The sequence below is a fragment of the Lissotriton helveticus genome, chromosome 3_1 (assembly GCF_964261635.1).
Source record: "Lissotriton helveticus chromosome 3_1, aLisHel1.1, whole genome shotgun sequence".
Lineage (NCBI taxonomy): Eukaryota > Metazoa > Chordata > Amphibia > Caudata > Salamandridae > Lissotriton > Lissotriton helveticus.
The window spans coordinates 1,868,434,492-1,868,452,201 of record NC_136061.1 but is presented as its reverse complement, the minus strand read 5'-3'; the positions used below and the strand labels follow the sequence as shown (position 1 = coordinate 1,868,452,201).

The following is a 17,710-nucleotide window of genomic DNA, read 5'->3' as shown; positions in this document are numbered from 1 at the left end:
TCCATCAACTGTGTTTTTTGCAATTTTCACCCCGAGTGGGCTGGGTATGCTCAGACGTAAGTCCCAGGCTCTCCACACCACTGGAGTCAAGCTATCCAGGCTGAATGAAGGCTGATAGCCAGAAACCGGTCCTTGGATGCTTGATTCCGGTCTGGGAAAGACATGACTTGGTAGTTCGGACTGGACTGTTCCCATGAGGCACAGGGTCAGAGCTGATTTGCATATAGCCAGTGTCTAACCCAGGGTGGTGTGGAGTGCAAAAAAACGATGGATTTAGGCCCAGATCATTGTACTGGGGTGAATGTATGACATTGTTCTACATTCTGTCCATCAACTGTGTTTTTTGCAATTTTCACCCCGAGTGGGCTGGGTATGCTCAGACGTGAGTCCCAGGCTCTCCACACCACTGGAGTCAAGCTATCCAGGCTGAATGAAGGCTGATAGCCAGAAAGCGGTCCTTGGATGCTTGATTCCGGTCTGGGAAAGACATGGCTTGGTAGTTCGGACTGGACTGTTCCCATGAGGCACAGGGTCAGAGCTGATTTACATATAGCCAGTGTCTAACCCAGGGTGGTGTGGAGTGCAAAAAAACGATGGATTTAGGCCCAGATCCTTGTACTGGGGTGAATGTATGGCATTGTTCTACATTCTGTCCATCAAATGTGTTTTTTGCAATTTTCACCCCGGGTGGGCTGGGTATGCACAGACGTGAGTCCCAGGCTCTCCACACCACTGGAGTCAAGCTATCCAGGCTGAATGAAGGCTGATAGCCAGAAACCTGTCCTTGGATGCTTGATTCCGGTCTGGGAAAGACATGGCTTGGTAGTTCGGACTGGACTGTTCACATGAGGCACAGGGTCAGAGCTGATTTGCATATAGCCAGTGTCTAACCCAGGGTGGTGTGGAGTGCAAAAAAACGATGAATTTAGGCCCAGATCCTTGTACTGGGGTGAATGTATGACATTGTTCTACATTCTGTCCATCAACTGTGTTTTTTGCAAGGGGAAACAGCGGCACTTATTTTGTTAGACTTAAGCGCCGCCTTTGACACGGTGCCTCATCTTACTATTGTAAAAGTACTTCAGTCGCTAGGAATTGCTGGCTCAGCCCTGGATTGGATTAAAGACTTACTCATCGGAAGAACTTTTCAGGTCTTCTCCTCTTTGGCTAACTCTAAGACATATGGATCCCCTTATGAAGTACCACAGGGCTCGATTCTGAGCCCTGTGTTGTTCAATCTTTATGTCAGCCCGCTAGCCACCATTGCGAAAGAATCTGGGTTGTCTATCTTCTCATATTCTGATGATACCCAGCTTCATTTTTCCCTATCTTCCAATGAAACCTCCAAAGTTTAATCTTTACAGGCAAGGCTGCATAAACTAGCCAGTTGGATGCACAACAACTGGTTAAAGTTAAACGGCGGAAAGACTAAGGTCCTGATCTTGGGGAAAGACAAAAACCTTTGGGGCCCGCGTCACTGGCCTCTGGAAATGGTTACCCTTCCTCAGCTAGTCCAAACTGCTCGCAATTAGGCATAGTGAACGATGATCAGCTTTCCATGAAGCAGCAAGTAATTAAGACTGCTTCCATCTGCTTTACCATTCTTAGGTGGCTCTGTAAGATATTATGGATGTTGCCTGGGCCTACTCAAAGAACTGTAATTCAAGCATTAATAATGTCACGGCTGGACTATGGCAACAGCCTATATCTAGGAGCCAATAAGGAGGTAACACGCAGATTGCAGGTAGTTCAGAATTCTGCGGCTAGGCTGCTTTGTCACGTACCCAAAACATCTCCCATTTCAGGCACTCTTCTGGACCTCCACTGGCTAAGAATTGAGAACCTAACTAAATTTAAGGCCTTATGCTACATGCATAAAATTAAACTAGGCACTGCTACCCGTTATTTATGTTCTCTGGCAACATGTTTGCTTAGATCCTCTTCCCAAGCCAAATTCTTAATCCAAAGGTTTAAACTAGCACGCATGGGGGGGACGATCCTTTTCCTACCTGGCCCCTGTGTTGTGGAATTCACTTCCATCTTTACTTCGGCATGAAATTAATCACAACATTTTCCGCAAAAGCCGTAAGACATGGCTATTTAATCAGTAAATCCTGTCTTTACATTGCATTTGTCCTTGGCGCCGGGAAACCTCTGGGTAGCTGTGCGCCCTACAAATTTTAATTAATAATAATAATATTAATTAAGGGAAAGGTGTTGGAGAAGTCAGGTCAGGATGAAAAAAGAGACAGTAGTGCCATTTATTAAGTTAATTTTAAGTTTATGTAAAGAAAGAATAGATGTGGCCCATTTGCTACACCTGTTCTGTGTGTGTCACTTATTTTTTTCACAATCCCTATGACTTTAGTGATAAACAACTGATGGCAGCACACCCACTTTGAACATTGTTGCTGCACCACTGGAGGAAGAACACAATCTCTCTATATGAACTAGTAACATGGGAAAAATATAAATTAGGAGGCATTTCCATTAATGTTAATGTTAATGTTAATGTTAAAATGGGACTTATATAGCGCAACGGCTACTCCAAAGGAGTGTCCCGGCGCTTTGAGCTCCAGACCTAAAAAGAAAACTAGATAACATAACAGTAAAAGAGCAGGGGCCTAAAAGAGGGGACAAATTATCCAGCGAACAACCAGGTTTTTAAGTCTTTCCTGAAGACAAGCAGATTTGCGGTGTTTCGCAGGGACACCGGTAGAGAATTCCATAGCTGAGGAGCAAGGAAACTAAAGGACCGGCCGCCTAGCCGAGCCTTTTTGATGCGTGGCATTATAGACCAGCTTTCGGCATAAGGTAACTAAAGCTGACCAAATAAAGAAGGGGAAGGGAGCTTTACTTACAGGTTTTACCTTTCGATCTAATCATTCACACCTTTTTATCTTTCTGGTGTAATGCAGATGAATTGATATAGAAGTGTTACAGTAGCAAAGCCTGAGGTTGTTGACGAAAATCCAACTATAAAGCAGTATCATCTAAAATCATTTCAGAGGTGTGAAAGTTGGATTATGTTTTCTTGCACTTCTAGCCACTTCTAGCCACGTAAGCAGCCATTTCTGTATATCCAATTTGGCTCAGAAAAATGTATATCTGGAAAATAAAATATTTGAAATCATGAATTATGAGTTGTTAAGGGAATTTCAACAGATGCCATGAGACCCTTGCTTGGTACCTTATGGAATCTCATATTTATATGTATGACAAAAGTGGCTTGCATAATGGTTTTCATTGTTGTGAGAAACACACAGGCTTATTTATGGGAGCCCTGCGCTGCCGGAGTGTCACTTTTTTTACGCTGAGGCGGCACAAACCTCTCAGTCATATCTATGTTTGTGACGCAAAGCCACCCTGCTTGGCTTTGAAAAGCCTCAAAGATATGGAGTAAGAAAAAGTAGTGCAAGTTGCAGCGTTGACTTACTCTGTGTCATAGAGGCATTCCTTGGGCCTTGCAGTGGGTGTTCCCATGCAACACCCATGGATTTTGATGCTGACCCAGATTTACTTAATCACATAAACATGGGGCAGCGCCAAAACCTTCCACCTCTGCAGGGCAGGCATAACGAGGGAAAATATTTTGAATTCTCCTCGTTTTTTCCTCTTTCCATGGGTGCAGAAAAAACACCTATCAGTATTGTTTTTGTGCAGGAAGGTGCCCCTTGCTGCATAAAAACAATCATGCTGCCAAGGAGGCATGCTTGCACTCTGGTGCAAGGGTGACTACGTTAATGCTAGGCAGCAATTGTGCTCTAGCACAGGGAGAAAGGCGATGCTTGAAATTGAAAAAAAATAGAAGTGCAGGTACCTTATACCAGAGTACCTACTTGTTTCCAAGAAGTACTGCTACTCTTTAATTAAAAGTATTACATCACTCTTGAGAAGTGCAGATACTCTAACTCTTAAAATAAAAAAGTGCTGGTACTCAGTACCGACCGTTCCGGCCCATTTAAAGCACTAGGGAAAGGACAGGAATGCACTGTATTTCATAAATATGGTGCATTCCTGCCCTTTCACATTGGCGTAGGGCAGCCCCGCAAGACGTCTTGATGTGCTGCCCTACGCCAATTCCTCATAAACAAGGCCCACAGTATTCAGGGAGGAAAAGAGACCACATTCCAACGTCTGCCCCGCAGTGTTCAGTTGATTCCCTCAAGGCTGGCCTTGGGCATGGGCAAGCTGGGCCTAGACCTGAAGTGCCAATATTACAAAGTGCGAGGCAGGGAGCTGCCTGACTTAATGTTATGTAACCAGCAACCAGCAGCCAGTCCATCCCACTTGGTCTCGATCGACCCATTAGAGACTTTGTAATCAGCCCTTAATGAACTTCAGTGTTACTGTCAGCCCCCCATTAACCTCCTGCTCTCTTTCCATCTTTCTTACACCTTCTGCCATCACACCGCAATGACCACCTACCCCACAACAAACAACAAATGTTCTTTCTACTCAGGGCGCTATCCTGGTCAATCTGATCTAGGGTCAGCCCTGCCCTCACTAAACAGTTACTAGGATGAATCAGCTACCTTGGGCCCTAATATGTAAAGGGCACTCTTTTCCTGTGTGCTCCATAAACAGGTGCACGAGTGCAAATAGGGAAAGTGCACCCTATTATGTGGGATGCGCTGCACTAATGGCAGCCACGCACTTGTGCTGCCATGGGCTAGCACATTCATTTGAAAATGGAGCAGCTGCTTTGAATCAGCTCTGTGTTTCACAGTGCAGACGGCAAGCCGTCTGCACTTTTAAGGGGGATTAGAGATCCCCTTGCATGCCGGTTCAGTGAGCAACTGCACCCGCCTGCATGGGGATGGCTGGGGGTCCATGGACCCCTTTTGCCGCTCCAGAGGGCTGCAATCAGTGTGCCTCCTGATAGCTTCTTTGCCTCTGCACCTGGGTCTATAATACAGAGCAGAGGCAAAAGGATTTTCTAATTTTCTTGGGCTATCAGGCACATGCATTAATGTAGGCTTTTGCGATTCCTTAATTGCGATTAGTAAGGAATCGCAATTAAGGAATTGCAAAAGCCTATGCATGTAGGTATCGCTATAAAATGAGCGATTCCCAAACATTCCTTAATTGCGACTTGCAAATTGACAGTCGCATTTAAGGAGTGCCTTTCCATTCATTCCTAACAGGCCCATAGGAATGAATGGAATTGCATGCGCAATTTGCGAGTACCAATAGGTACTCCTAAATTGCCATGCAATTTCAAGGGTGCAGGGTGTCAAAAGGACACCCTGCTGCACCCGCCCGAAATTGATCTGTGCACACATGTTGTGCACACACATGCCCCAAGGGCATGTGTGTGTGTAACCTACAACTTTGAAAAATGCACTTTAGTGCCTTTTTTAAAGTTTTAGAAAATTACCATCAAGTACAAATTGATGGTAATTTGCGCCCCCTTTTAGCAAAATCGCAATTTGCGATTCTATCATGCATTGCATTTAAGGAATTGCAATTTGCAATTCCTTAAATGCAGTTGCAATTTAAGAATTCTCAATAATTTGCGATTTCTTAAATTGCGAGAGGCTGACAGGTTGATGCATCGCAGAAGCTCTTTTTGCTGACTCAAACGGCCAATTTTTGCGAATCGCACCGTTTGTGTTCACAAAAATGGTTGATGCATGTGCCTGCTAGTCCCATGCAAATGAGGGTACACCCCCTGAAGATAGCACTTGAGCTTTATGTGCGCCAGCGATACCAGTATTACAGAATGGGACACACAAGTGTCTGGGGACCCTTCTGTAATACCAAAGTGCCCCTGGGTCGCACAAACGGGCTGCAAACACCCGTTGTGCTCCCCGGACAATTCCATAATACGGTCCAAGGTAGTGACTGTCCCTGTATCTGATTTGGAATGGTTCTTGTTGTGGTGGTGTAGCTTTCCCATATTGTCATTTGCTGAAGTTTAACTTGCGTGGTTACTACTTCATGACACTGTCTTTTCTGGACTTTACAGGGGAAGCTATGCGGCCTTTGCGGTGACTACAATGGCGACAGAAACAATGATTTCACCACCAGAAACAAGGCCATCACTGAGGACGTAATGGAATTCGGCAACAGCTGGAAGATCTCCCCTAAGTGCCCTGATGCTGTGGAAGTACAAAATTCCTGTACCGATAAGGAAGAAAGTCGAGAGTGGGCGCAGAAGAAGTGCAGTGTCATTGCCAGCAAAGTCTTTGCTCCGTGCCATTCTCAGGTGCCTGACATCCTCATGATGGTTTAGATTCTGATCTGTTTCTAGTGATTTCATAAAATTGCTACTTTTTTGTTGCTCTTTTTAAGCAGGTTTGGAGCAGGGTCTCGTTCTGTGAAACCTCCTGAAAAACTTATAAATCGCAAAGGTGTGTCTGTATGTGACTTTTCTTTTTTCTGGTAGTTATACTTGGGTGCGGCCATGTTGGCTGTCAGGACTTCTTGTTTGCAGGACCTAAGCTGTGGATTGGTCCTGTTGCCTCCTGACTCTACATTGCAGTACTAGCCAGATCTCCAGCTCTATCACTTACCTATGCACTCCCTGATCCCAGCATGGCAAATCCTGCAAGCAGCAAGCAAGGCTAAGCAAAGTGCATTGGAGATCTCTCTGGGCAGTTAGTTCAATATGTTAATTTGTGTGGACTACTGGAATGAAGGAGGGCCACGCTGTGAAAGCCAGGGCCTTCCGAGTTGTAAGAATTTCAGCAGAGAATAAGGAAATAGCATTTGTCGTTCAGCAGACTATGTCACGAAGTAAACACCCTAGCCCGCAGGGCTCCTAACGAGGTCACATCACAGCCCAGAGATTGGTTTGAAAACATTTCCATCACCAGGCTGGTTTGTTCTGTGAAAGTCAGTCAAGCCTCACTCAGCAAAAGGTGCATTCTCATCTGATGAGGGCTAGAGGGGCATGTCGCCGCCAATGCACGTTCTGTCGGTCCATTTAATTAGATGAAGTTTAAAATTTAAGGACTTGAAAGAGAAGAAAAAGTGCAAATATTACAAACTTTGCAAAAGGAAAAAAACTTGGATTCTTTTCTGTGCCTTTTCGCTCCATCAGCTGCACGGCTGCAGTTGTCAGAAGCGGTTCGGCAGCCCCTTCCTCTCCAGCCACCACCCCTCAGAGCTTTTGTGGAAGTCTGCAGTGAGCTGCCGCAGGCATAGTGCCAATATCGGCAACACTCCTCAGTTCTCATACAGCAACATACATAAATAAACCACACAACACCTTCTTAGTGGAGAAAATTGCTGCCGGTTTATTTGCATAACAGATATGCCAACATGGTGGGTTGTCTTATGGGCAATCCAAGGGCAGGCCAGCCCCTATGCCGCCTGCCCGCCTGATGAGCCAAATTACTATGGGGCCGTCGCCAATCTGTGGTTACCAATTTTGGGAGGGGCCACCCCTACCATCAGTGGACCGCCAGTCCACACCCTTACTTAAGCCCTCCCAAAGGTGGGCGGAGCATTCCAGACAGCCCCCGGTTGCTCAGACCAACAACAGCCCGTAGGACTAACGGGGCGCTGTCGTTCTTCCAGGGGATAACGCTAAGATGTCCCTGGGTATCCTTGGCTTAGCACCCTTGTTTTCCTGCTGCATATAGTAGCCTTCTGTACCTTGCAGACTCTGCATCACCCTGTAACTCCTCCTGCAACACAAAGCAATAAGTTAGATTCTTCCCCTCCCCCTACCTCCCTTTGGCCGTCCGCAGGGTAAGTGGTAGGGCGGGAAACAGCGAGACTGGCAGGGTCAAGAGGCTCCACAACGGGCGGGGGAAGGCATTTGTACCCTTGTGCCCCCCATGGCCGGAAGTGACATGGCCAGCTGACCCCCTGGTCCCTAGCCCAGGGAGCCTTGTCAGCTGAATCCTGTGCCTTCTTGCGGCACGAAGGCGGCTGCCCTGTTGGAGGGTCCCCTACGTGCCCCCAAGGGCAGCCTTGGCATAGTGCCAATATCGGCAACACTCCTCAGTTCTCATACAGCAACATACATAAATAAATCACGCGACACCTTGTTAGTTGAGAAAATTGCTGCAGGTTTATTTGCATAACAAATATACCAACATGGTGGGTTATCCAAGGGCAGGCCAGCCCCTATGCCGCCTGCCCGTCTGATGAGCCAAATTACACCAGGGCCATCGCCAATCGGTGGTTACCAATTTTGGAAGGGGTGGCCCCTTCCATCAGTGGAACGCCAGTCCATGTCCTTACTCACGACCCCCCAAAGGTGGGCGGAACGTTCAAGGCAGCCCCCGGTTTCTCAGACCCACAACCGCCTGTAGGGCTAAATGGGCGCCGTCGTTCTGCCAGGGGACAACGCTAAGACATCCCTGGATATCCTTGGCTTAGCACCCTTGCTGTGCTGCTGCATATAGTACCCTTCTGTACCTTATAGACTCTGAATCGCCCTGTAACTCCTCCACAGCTCTGGGGGTGGCCACCGTTACAACCAGGGCCCCCCACCAAGGCAGATATTCCTACTTAATCCTTCTGCTTCCAAGGCCTCCCCAAGGTCCAGCAAGAATAAGTCCATGCTCACCCTTGAGCAGTGATCCCTATTCACCTCCCAGGATCCAGTAGACTTGGCATGAAGTAAACCATGTCTGATAAAGCCAAATCCCCTTTTCTCCATGAATTTACGCATGGCGCTGTTCACTCTCCTACGTGAGATCTCAATTGAGTCCCCAGATCGGGCTCCTTGCCACACTGGGCGAGGTGTAATTTCAGACCACCACAGTTCACATGCCCCCAGCTGATTGCTCAACTGACAAATGGTGTCCCTCATGTCTTGAAGCAGTACTCTCCTCCCCAGTGCAGTCAGGTCATTCTCTCCCAAGTGTATGACCAGAATATGAGGTGGAGCGATCCCACCCCCAAGTCTGTGCTGCAGTTTCTTCATCAGCTCGTTCCAGCGCATACCCGGGTAACCTAGCCACGTTATCTCGGTGGCGGAGAAGCCATGATGCCACTTTTTGTTCTCAGCCCCCTGTGCCACTCTAGCAATGCTTGAATGGCCAATTACCCAGACCTTGGTTCCTGGTAAATAAAGAGATGTTGTGTTTGCAAACCATATTTATTGTAAACGTTTACACACTACTAGTCTACATTGCACCACAAACGACACCACTGCAACATCACTTGGCAACCAGGGCCAAAATTATACACCCTTATACACATAAATTCAAGTTGGAACATTGCGTCTCAGAATCCTCTCGCCACACCCTTCCGCTCAAGGCCTTATATATTGTATGTAACATTGAGACTCCCAGCGCCCCGCCTGCTTAATTCACTCTGGCAACATCCCTGATAGGAAGGCTGTGGTGCCTCCCCGATCCTGAGGAGTGGCTACTGAATCTCTTGCCCACCCCTGCCTGTCCTGACAATTGTAAGCCCGCCTGCATAATGTGGTCTACTTGGAACTTCGAAACCGGGGACCCATCCTCATGCACGAGGACGTACCAAGGAATCCCATGGCGGCGGGCCAGATAAGCCTTGACCAGGAGCGGAGGACAATACCATGCGTCACTCAGCCCCTGTAACAGGACCACTCTCACTTCCCCTGACTGTTCAGTTTTGGACTATCCTGAGACATGACATGCAAATGGTAACGTCCTTGACTCCTGTGCCTTCCTGTGGCACTAAGGTGGCCACCCTGTTAGAGGGTCCCCTACGTGGCCCCCCGGGCAGCCTTGGCAGGACCAGTCCTGGCGGCCTCAGAGGAAGGAGTCTCAGTCTCCAGTGGCTTCTGGCAGAAGGTTGGTACCCCTGCTATGTCCTCTTCTGCCCTCCGAGTTCAGTGGGGACGGCCAGGTCATGCAAACTAACTAGGCATATGATGAACTTAGTATCTCGGAGGAGCTTCCGACTCCAAACGAGGAGGGTTTCTCAACTAGCATTAAAATGTCATGGCCCCATCAAACCAATTCACACGCTCATTCAGCAGGTCACGACGATCCAGTCTGCCTTTCTGTCAATTACCATTTCCAGGTGAAACATGGGTTTACCTTTTTAAAAAAAACGCCTACACATCGGAAATAGAAAAGAACCATGCCGCACAAATAGATTGACCCACCCCCTCCATCAAAGCATGCACAAAAGGGCGTGCACAACTAGGTACTGCCAACGCTCCTCTGGCCCGCCGAGACTAGCGGCTGAGAACTGTGTGTCCTTGGGGAATCTTCAGAGGATCAACAGGTGAGGTGGTCCCCCACAGTCCACAAATTTCTGCAATGGGGGCTCAAACAAGCAAGCAAAAACCAGTCAGTAGATGACATCTGAGTCTTCTTGGAGTGTAGTTGAATTAATTACTATTGAAATGGATAAAAACCTCTGCAAGGACACAGTACACAATCAGTCAATTAATTAAGGAGATTGTAAGCACGCTACTCACCCGAGAGGGTCTCAAGACGTCCGCAACTCCATTCAGTCGAAAAGCCAGGGGTTGAGCCCCTTCCACAATGGAATCCATGTCCCAGTTTAGTCATCTGTGTCCAGCTTTCAAGAATTGGGTCAAGGATGAAGGTGGGGTAACAGCTCTTTTTAGAACTGTGAATGCAGGTCTCAAGTGGGATCATTGCTGTGCTGTAGGCTCAGGCTCAGGCTGGTAGGCATGTCATCTTACTGTCTGCAGGACGCCAGTCATTGAGATGTTCGTTTTGGCTTAGATCTTGACCGACACTTACTTCCTATCAGTGACACAGTGGCGTATTTCAGGTTCATGTGGTACATGTTTTGAGTCTCAAAATCGCTGGGCTGTCAATAAATGCAGAAAGTTGGGTCTCATCACTTTGTAAAGATCAAAAATACGTAAGCACATTATTATTATTATTAAGCATTCTTATATAGCGCTCGACTACCCGTAGGCATCTCGGCGCTTGCCTTGGGAACCCGTCCTGGTTTTTCCCTGTGAGATACCCATACTGGGCATCCCCAAGGTGAAAGCCAGGCATCCCGCCGCAGGGGGGCCGTAGTGGAGATTAAGCAAGCTAATGCCCAGAGCTGCAGAGTGTGAACCTGTGACTCGAGTAGGCACCGAAACGAGAAATATCGAGTCCGTGGATATTTTGCCTCAAGACCCTGCCGCGTCGGGAATTGAACCCTGGTCCCGGGTCTGACCTCTGCTTCAGGGTCTGCCGCCTCTAACCAGTGAGCCACACTTCTCCACGTATTGCTACATTTCTGCTTGTGTATGTAATATAACGCTGTCTGTGTGGAGGAGCTCAACGGCATTAGTTACTGTAAACATCCTGGGTCTGACACTTTACAATTGTTTATCGGAATTGTGCATGTGCTTATCTGTGTATTGAGCCCGCATGATACTGTCAGGGGTTGTGAGTGGGACTTTTCAGTGCTTTTAGGTCTGGTATATGGATCTGGAGAGAGGAGGGCAGTAATGAAGTACCTCACCAGACACCTGCCTGGAGCACTTCAAGGAGAGCTAAAAGGTACTTACAGGCTGGTTTCTCAGTCCGGGTGAGATGAGGAGCCTATGGTTGGGCGATAATATGGCATATGGTCCACAAGTGTACTGGCAGGGTGGCTACCAAATTAAACTTGCAAGTTCAACAGTGGGACATCGATGGGGAAGGACATTTGCAGATGGAGGTGGTCTTGACAGATAGAAAGGACTCTTTGCTTTCAGGATTCATTGTACCACTCTAATGTAAATGGTGTGGGGTAACAGATGAGAGAAGATGTTGTTCTGAGTTAAAAGTGCTGCACTGCCCCATGGGAGTCAACCGTGACATCTGTGCCCACATTGGTAAAGTCATTTTACCACCTCAATAGTGGGTAGAACCCAGCAGGCGTCCTAGTGTATTCAGAACGTTGGCCCAGCTAGAAAGCATATATTGAAGGGTCGAGTATTGTTTAAAATCTGAGATGTCAATCACGAGGAGCAGCCAATGTGGCTTGACATTGCTGGGAAACGAAGGCTGCAGGGTGGAGATGTGACTAGGAGCCGGAGCCGAAACTACAGCTACACCAGCCTCAGAGCCGATGAACCACTCGCCAAGAAAGACCCCAACCATCTCCGATGCATACTACTGAACACCTGCTCCGCACGCAAGCATGCCGTCGAGCTCTGGGACCTGCCCAACACAACATCCCCAGATGTTGCCTTCCTGACAGAGACCTGGTTTAACGACTCCTCCGCACCTGATATCGCCATAGCCATCCCAGATGGCTACAAGATCACCGGCAGAGACCGCACCAACGGAGTCGGAGGAGGAATCACCATCGTCCACAAGAACAGCATCAGGGTGTCGACTAGCACCAACGCCGCGCTCAGCACTGCCAAACACATGCATTTCCAGATTCACACAGACCCTAACCCCACCCTCTGAGGCACCCTCGTCTACCAACCCCCCAGACCCCGCCCCCAGTTCAGCGACTCCATCGCCGACTTGATCAGCAGACCTGAACTTTCACCTTGAGAACAACAACAACAACTCCACAACCCTGATCGACAACCTCGACAACCTCGGACTGAAGCAACTCGTCACAACGCCCACCCACTCCGCTGGCCACACGCTCGACCCCGTCTTCTCCTCAAGCCTGCACGTCTCCGTCAGCCACACCACCGAACTCCTCTAGACCGACCACCGCTGCATCCACTTCGCCTTCCAGAAACCCACCACACACCACCGCACCCAACAGATCGTCCGCCGCTACTGGAGCAAAATCACAGAGGACCAACTACACGCAAACCTCGCTCTCAGCCCACCCACCGAACCCTTCAACACAGCCTAAGACGCTGGATCGAGGACTGCGCCAAAACATCCTCGCCCCGCTGAAGAAACCCCCCTACAGAAACACCAGCAAGAGGGCCAGCTGGTTCACTCCAGAACTCCTAGCCTCCAAGCAAGCCTGCCGAAAACTAGAGAAGAAATGGCACAGTGAATAAACTCTGGACAGCCACGCAGCACACAAGGACGCCATCCGCAACCACCACCACCTCATCAGGGCGGCCAAGAGGGCCTCCTTCAAAGACCACCTAAACAACAATGCACACAATAGCAAGGAGCTCTTCAACATCGTGAAGGAACTCTCCAACTCCAGCTCCAACACCTACGACATCCCGCCGTCGCAAGCCCTGTGCAATTCCCTTGCCACCTTCTTCCACCGCAAAATAGCAGACATCCATGACAGCTTCAACACCCAGACAGCCCCAACAGACAGCAATACAACAGACTCTCCGCACACCATCGACCACTACCCCCTGCTAGCCTGGTCCAGCGTGAGCATCGATTACACCATCAAGACCATGCGCACAATCCACTCCGGCTCTCCGTCAGACCCATTCCCGCACCACGTCTTCAACAGAGCAAGCAGCTCCATCGCACCCCACTTCCGCAACGTCATCAATCTCTCCCTCGAGACCCCGACCTTCCCACAGATCTGGAAACACGCCGAGACCAATGCCCTACTCAAAAAACCTAAGGCAGACCCCAGAGACCTCAAGAACTTCCGGCCCATCTCTCTGCTCCCCTTCCCGGCCAAGGTCATCGAGAAAACCGTCAACAGACAGATAACCCGATACCTCAAAGAAAACAGAATCCTGGACCCTTCCCAGTCAGTGTTCCGCAGCAACCACAGCACTGAGACTGCCCTCATCGCCGCCACTGAAGACATCAGGACCCTGCTGGACAACGGCTAGACCGCAGCACTCATCCTCCTAGACCTCTCTGCTGCTTTCTCACCGTCTGCTACCGCACACTATGTGCACGCCTCCATGCCGCAGGGATCTGAGACAAGGCTCTGGACTGGACCACCTCCTTCTTCTCCGGCAGAACCCAGAGCGTCCGCCTCCCCCCATTCTGTTCCAAAGCCTCCGAGATCATCTGCGGCGTACCCCAGGGATCCTCCCTCAGCCCAACGCTGTTCAATATTTACATGGCCCCGCTCGCACAAGAAGCCCAACAGCATGACCTCAACGTAATCTCCTACGCCGATGACACCCAGCTGATCCTACCCCTCACCAAGGACCCCATCACCACCAAAGCCAACCTCCATGAAGGAATGAAGGCCGTCGCCGACTGGATGAAGACTACCCGTCTGAAGCTGAACTCGTACAAGACGGAGGTCCTCATCCTCGGCTCCAATCCTTCAGCCTGGGACGACTCCTGGTGGCCGACGGCACTGGGGGCAGCCCCGACACCCACCGATCACGCACGCAACCTGGGAATCATCCTCGACTCAACGCTCTCAATGATCAAGCAAGTCAACACCGTCTCCTCCTCCTGCTTCAACACCCTCCGCATGCTCCGCAAGATCTACAGATGGATCCCGATAGATACAAGAAAGACAGTCACCCAGGCCCTCGTCAGCAGCAGACTCGACTAGGAAACGCCATCTACACGGGAGCCCCGACCAAGCTCATCAAACGACTACAACACATCAAAAACGCCTCGGCACGACTGATCCTCTACGTACCACGCCACGCCCACATCACCCCCCACCAGAGAAACCTGCACTGGCTCCCCGTCAACAAGAGGATATCCTTCAAGCTCCTCACCCATGCACACAAGGCACTCCACAAGACCGGCCCAGCCTACCTCAACACACGGCTCTCCTTCTACATCCCAACCGCGAGCTACGCACCGCCGACCTCTCACTGGCCACCGTCCTGCGCATTCGAAGAACAACCACCCGTGGGAGATCCTTCTCCCACCTCGCCGCCAAGACATGGAACACCCTCCCACTGAGCCTACGATAGACGCAAGACCTGCTGACCTTCAGGAGGATACTCAAGACCTGGCTGTTCGATCAGTAGCGCCCCCACCCCCAGCGCCTTGAGACCCTCGCGGGTATGTAGTGCGCTTTACAAATGATTGATTGATTGATCGAGAATCTGCAGCCTGCTGTGCCATACATGCCCACCCATGCTTTAGGTGGCTGGCTCTGTTGCCAGACCTCTGGAAGCCCCATGTTATTGTTTGAAACCTGTGGTTGAGCCTCAGAATCCTTTCTATCTTTCTCTGAGACAGTTGCAAATTCAGTCAGCCCTCAGGGGGATGTTTTAGTCTGATTTCAATCACACATTCTTCACCCTGATGGTGACTAAGACTGAGTTACCTTGTAACAAGATAGGCTGAATTTGAGAGTGACTTCACGGGCACGTGCAGCAGTGAGGTACCTAATTTGCTTTCTATTAAACGTACAGCTATGAACCATTAACAACTCACAGAGGCCTGTTATTATTCTTGTATCTCATGTTAGAAGATGGGCCCAACACACCCCACCCCCAAAGCAGAGCGGCAGGCGGTAGGCAATGACCCACATTTGCTTGTATATCAAGTGAGAAAATGTAAAACATTCTGTAGAGTCAGGCCGTGGCCTTTGCACCTCATAGTCAATTTACTCAAGGAGGTAAAACGTTTTTTCGATCCTTTGTGGTCCGAGGTTGCTCCAATGCTCCTTATGAGTTGAAAGATAAATGTAAATCCTTCACTGAGCAGCTTCTGTAATCTCTGCAAAGTTCTAAATATGTCATAACTCCAGCTCCAGTGGTTTCAGCAGCCGCAAATGGAGCTAATGAAAGAATCCAACATACAGAAGATGCTCTGGCCCTTTACCATGTAGCTGTCACCCAATAAATTAGGAAACGGGTCACCATAGGGTGATTACCTCAGCTAATATGGGCGTGAGATGTAGCTTTGTGACAGGTTTATCTTTACTACAGATTGATACACGTGATGCCCTGGGGCCTTCCGGTCACATTACACACACTCATTGCTGCTCAGTCGAGCTCCTGGCTGGTCTGGCATTTGATGGGCGTTTTCACAATAAGCCTCGCAGATAAGTCCTTAGTGACAGTGGCAGCCATGCTCCACCAGGCCATGTTTCTTGTGTTTACCAGAGGTGGCATGCTACGGTTGGCACCGCAGCTGGTTCACGATGAGATGCTATTGTTATTGCAGCGCAGGTGCGGGGATAAAGAAGCGGATGATGATACCAAGGTATTTTTCAATTTCCCGCTGCAGGTGGACCCCGCTCCCTTTTACGACGCCTGTGTCAGTGACACCTGCGGCTGCGACGTCGACGGGGACTGCGACTCCTTGTGCACGGTGCTGGCCGCCTACGCCCAAGTCTGTAACGACGTGTGCATTTGTGTTCGCTGGCGAAGCATGGAACAATGTCGTAAGTATTTCTCAATGGCGTCAGTGTGTGCGTGTAGGGGGGATGTGCTAATGAAGAGATGGATAGAAAGGGGGGACAGGACAGGAGAAAACGTGAAAGAACACAGGCTGGAGGGAAGGAGAGGTAATGAAGGGGTGAAAAGTGGGAGAGAGAACAATGGAGAATGGAAAGAAAGAGTGAAAAGGGGGACAGCTGAAGCCGTAGAGTGAAAGGGAGACCGAATGGAGCAGGGAGAAAGTAAAAAGAAATATGAAAGGACCTAGCACAGAGAAGAACAAATGAGAGATTAGACAGTATGATGAGGAGGAGCGAATAGCATATTATATGATTAGCAAAAAATTTGAAACAGGCAGCACACAAATTGAAGAGTGAGGCCTTGAAAGTTTGAACAGTTTTAACATCATAAATGTATGTATCCAACTATGCAAAACGTACCAAGAATAGTTTCAAAATAATGAAACACAAGTAGCCTACACTTTCATTACTACACAGAGAACTAAAAATAATACAAGGTACATGTGTTAAAAAATGTGCCCCACATCTCCAGAAATAATGACTTCCAGTTACATCAAAGCATACCAACAAATATAAACCAGGGTAAGGATGAAAATAGGTTGCCAAAATATTTAGCATTTGGGGTGTTTATTTTTTTAGCCAAATCTAGCTTTGTCACAGCCTTGCATGACTTTCCTGATAGGGTTGTCTTCTGGCCTCTTCTACAGTTTATTTCGTTTATTGCTCCTATGTTTTTCAAGAGGGTTTAAAAGTATTCTTAATGAAATTTCTTAATAGTCCATTGAATCAGGGACATAGTGTAGTCAATAATGGTGGAACATTAACACACACAAGACAGCAAACTAGTAAGCACAGTTAGGTAAAACCACAAATGGTCGTTGCACCAAAAAAAACCCTCATAAAGGAACAAAGAAGATACGAAGTTCTCCTTACCAGGAGGTTGACATAGATGTCTAGGGATAGACAACTAGTGTCGGGTGGGGAACTGAGGTTTGTGCAGTCTTACATAAAAGCATATTTCGGTTTATAAGTTCTAGATTTGTGGATCTGCACTCAACACCATTTACTACACGAAATGGAACAAGAAATTTGATTCAAGTAATTTACTGTTAAATCTGTCAATATAAAACACGTTATTCAACTTTAATTTATATGAAAACAGTTTCTTAAATTATGATATTTTAGGCGGTTTACTTTTTGAATTAATAATTGTTTCATTTTTTGGAGGAAAGAGCAAAAACCCGCACCCATTTTAAAATTCTTTATCTCTTCCTCGTCTCTGCTTTTCCCTCTGCCCTGCAACTCCCTAGGATTACTAGCTACACCCTTAGTTTGTTGCTTAATTCTTTTAAATGGAGCCTTCTCTCTATCTCCCCAGTGGCCCCTACACGTCCTGCTCTGATTCCTTTATTTGAGCCCTAGTACTGTAAAACACCCGCATAGTCATTTCGGCCTCTGTCATTACTGTATTTTAACTACCAGTGACTCACTTTTTGTCTCTTTGAAATATTGCAGCCCCTTCTGGCATTCCACTTATTCTTGTTGCATCTTCAGTGTTGTGTGTACA

General features: G+C 48.3%; 1 protein-coding gene across 1 annotated transcript in view; it reads left to right on the top strand.

Annotated features, from left to right (window-relative positions):
• The window catches only part of LOC144825191 (mucin-2-like), a 1,014,272-nt gene that overhangs the window by 511,575 nt on the left and 484,987 nt on the right, over window positions 1–17,710 (top strand). The window contains exons 24-25 of the mRNA XM_078684042.1: window positions 5,972–6,211; window positions 15,972–16,128. Coding sequence (XP_078540168.1) covers window positions 5,972–6,211; window positions 15,972–16,128 — 397 coding nt within the window. The remainder of the gene's footprint in view (window positions 1–5,971; window positions 6,212–15,971; window positions 16,129–17,710) is intronic.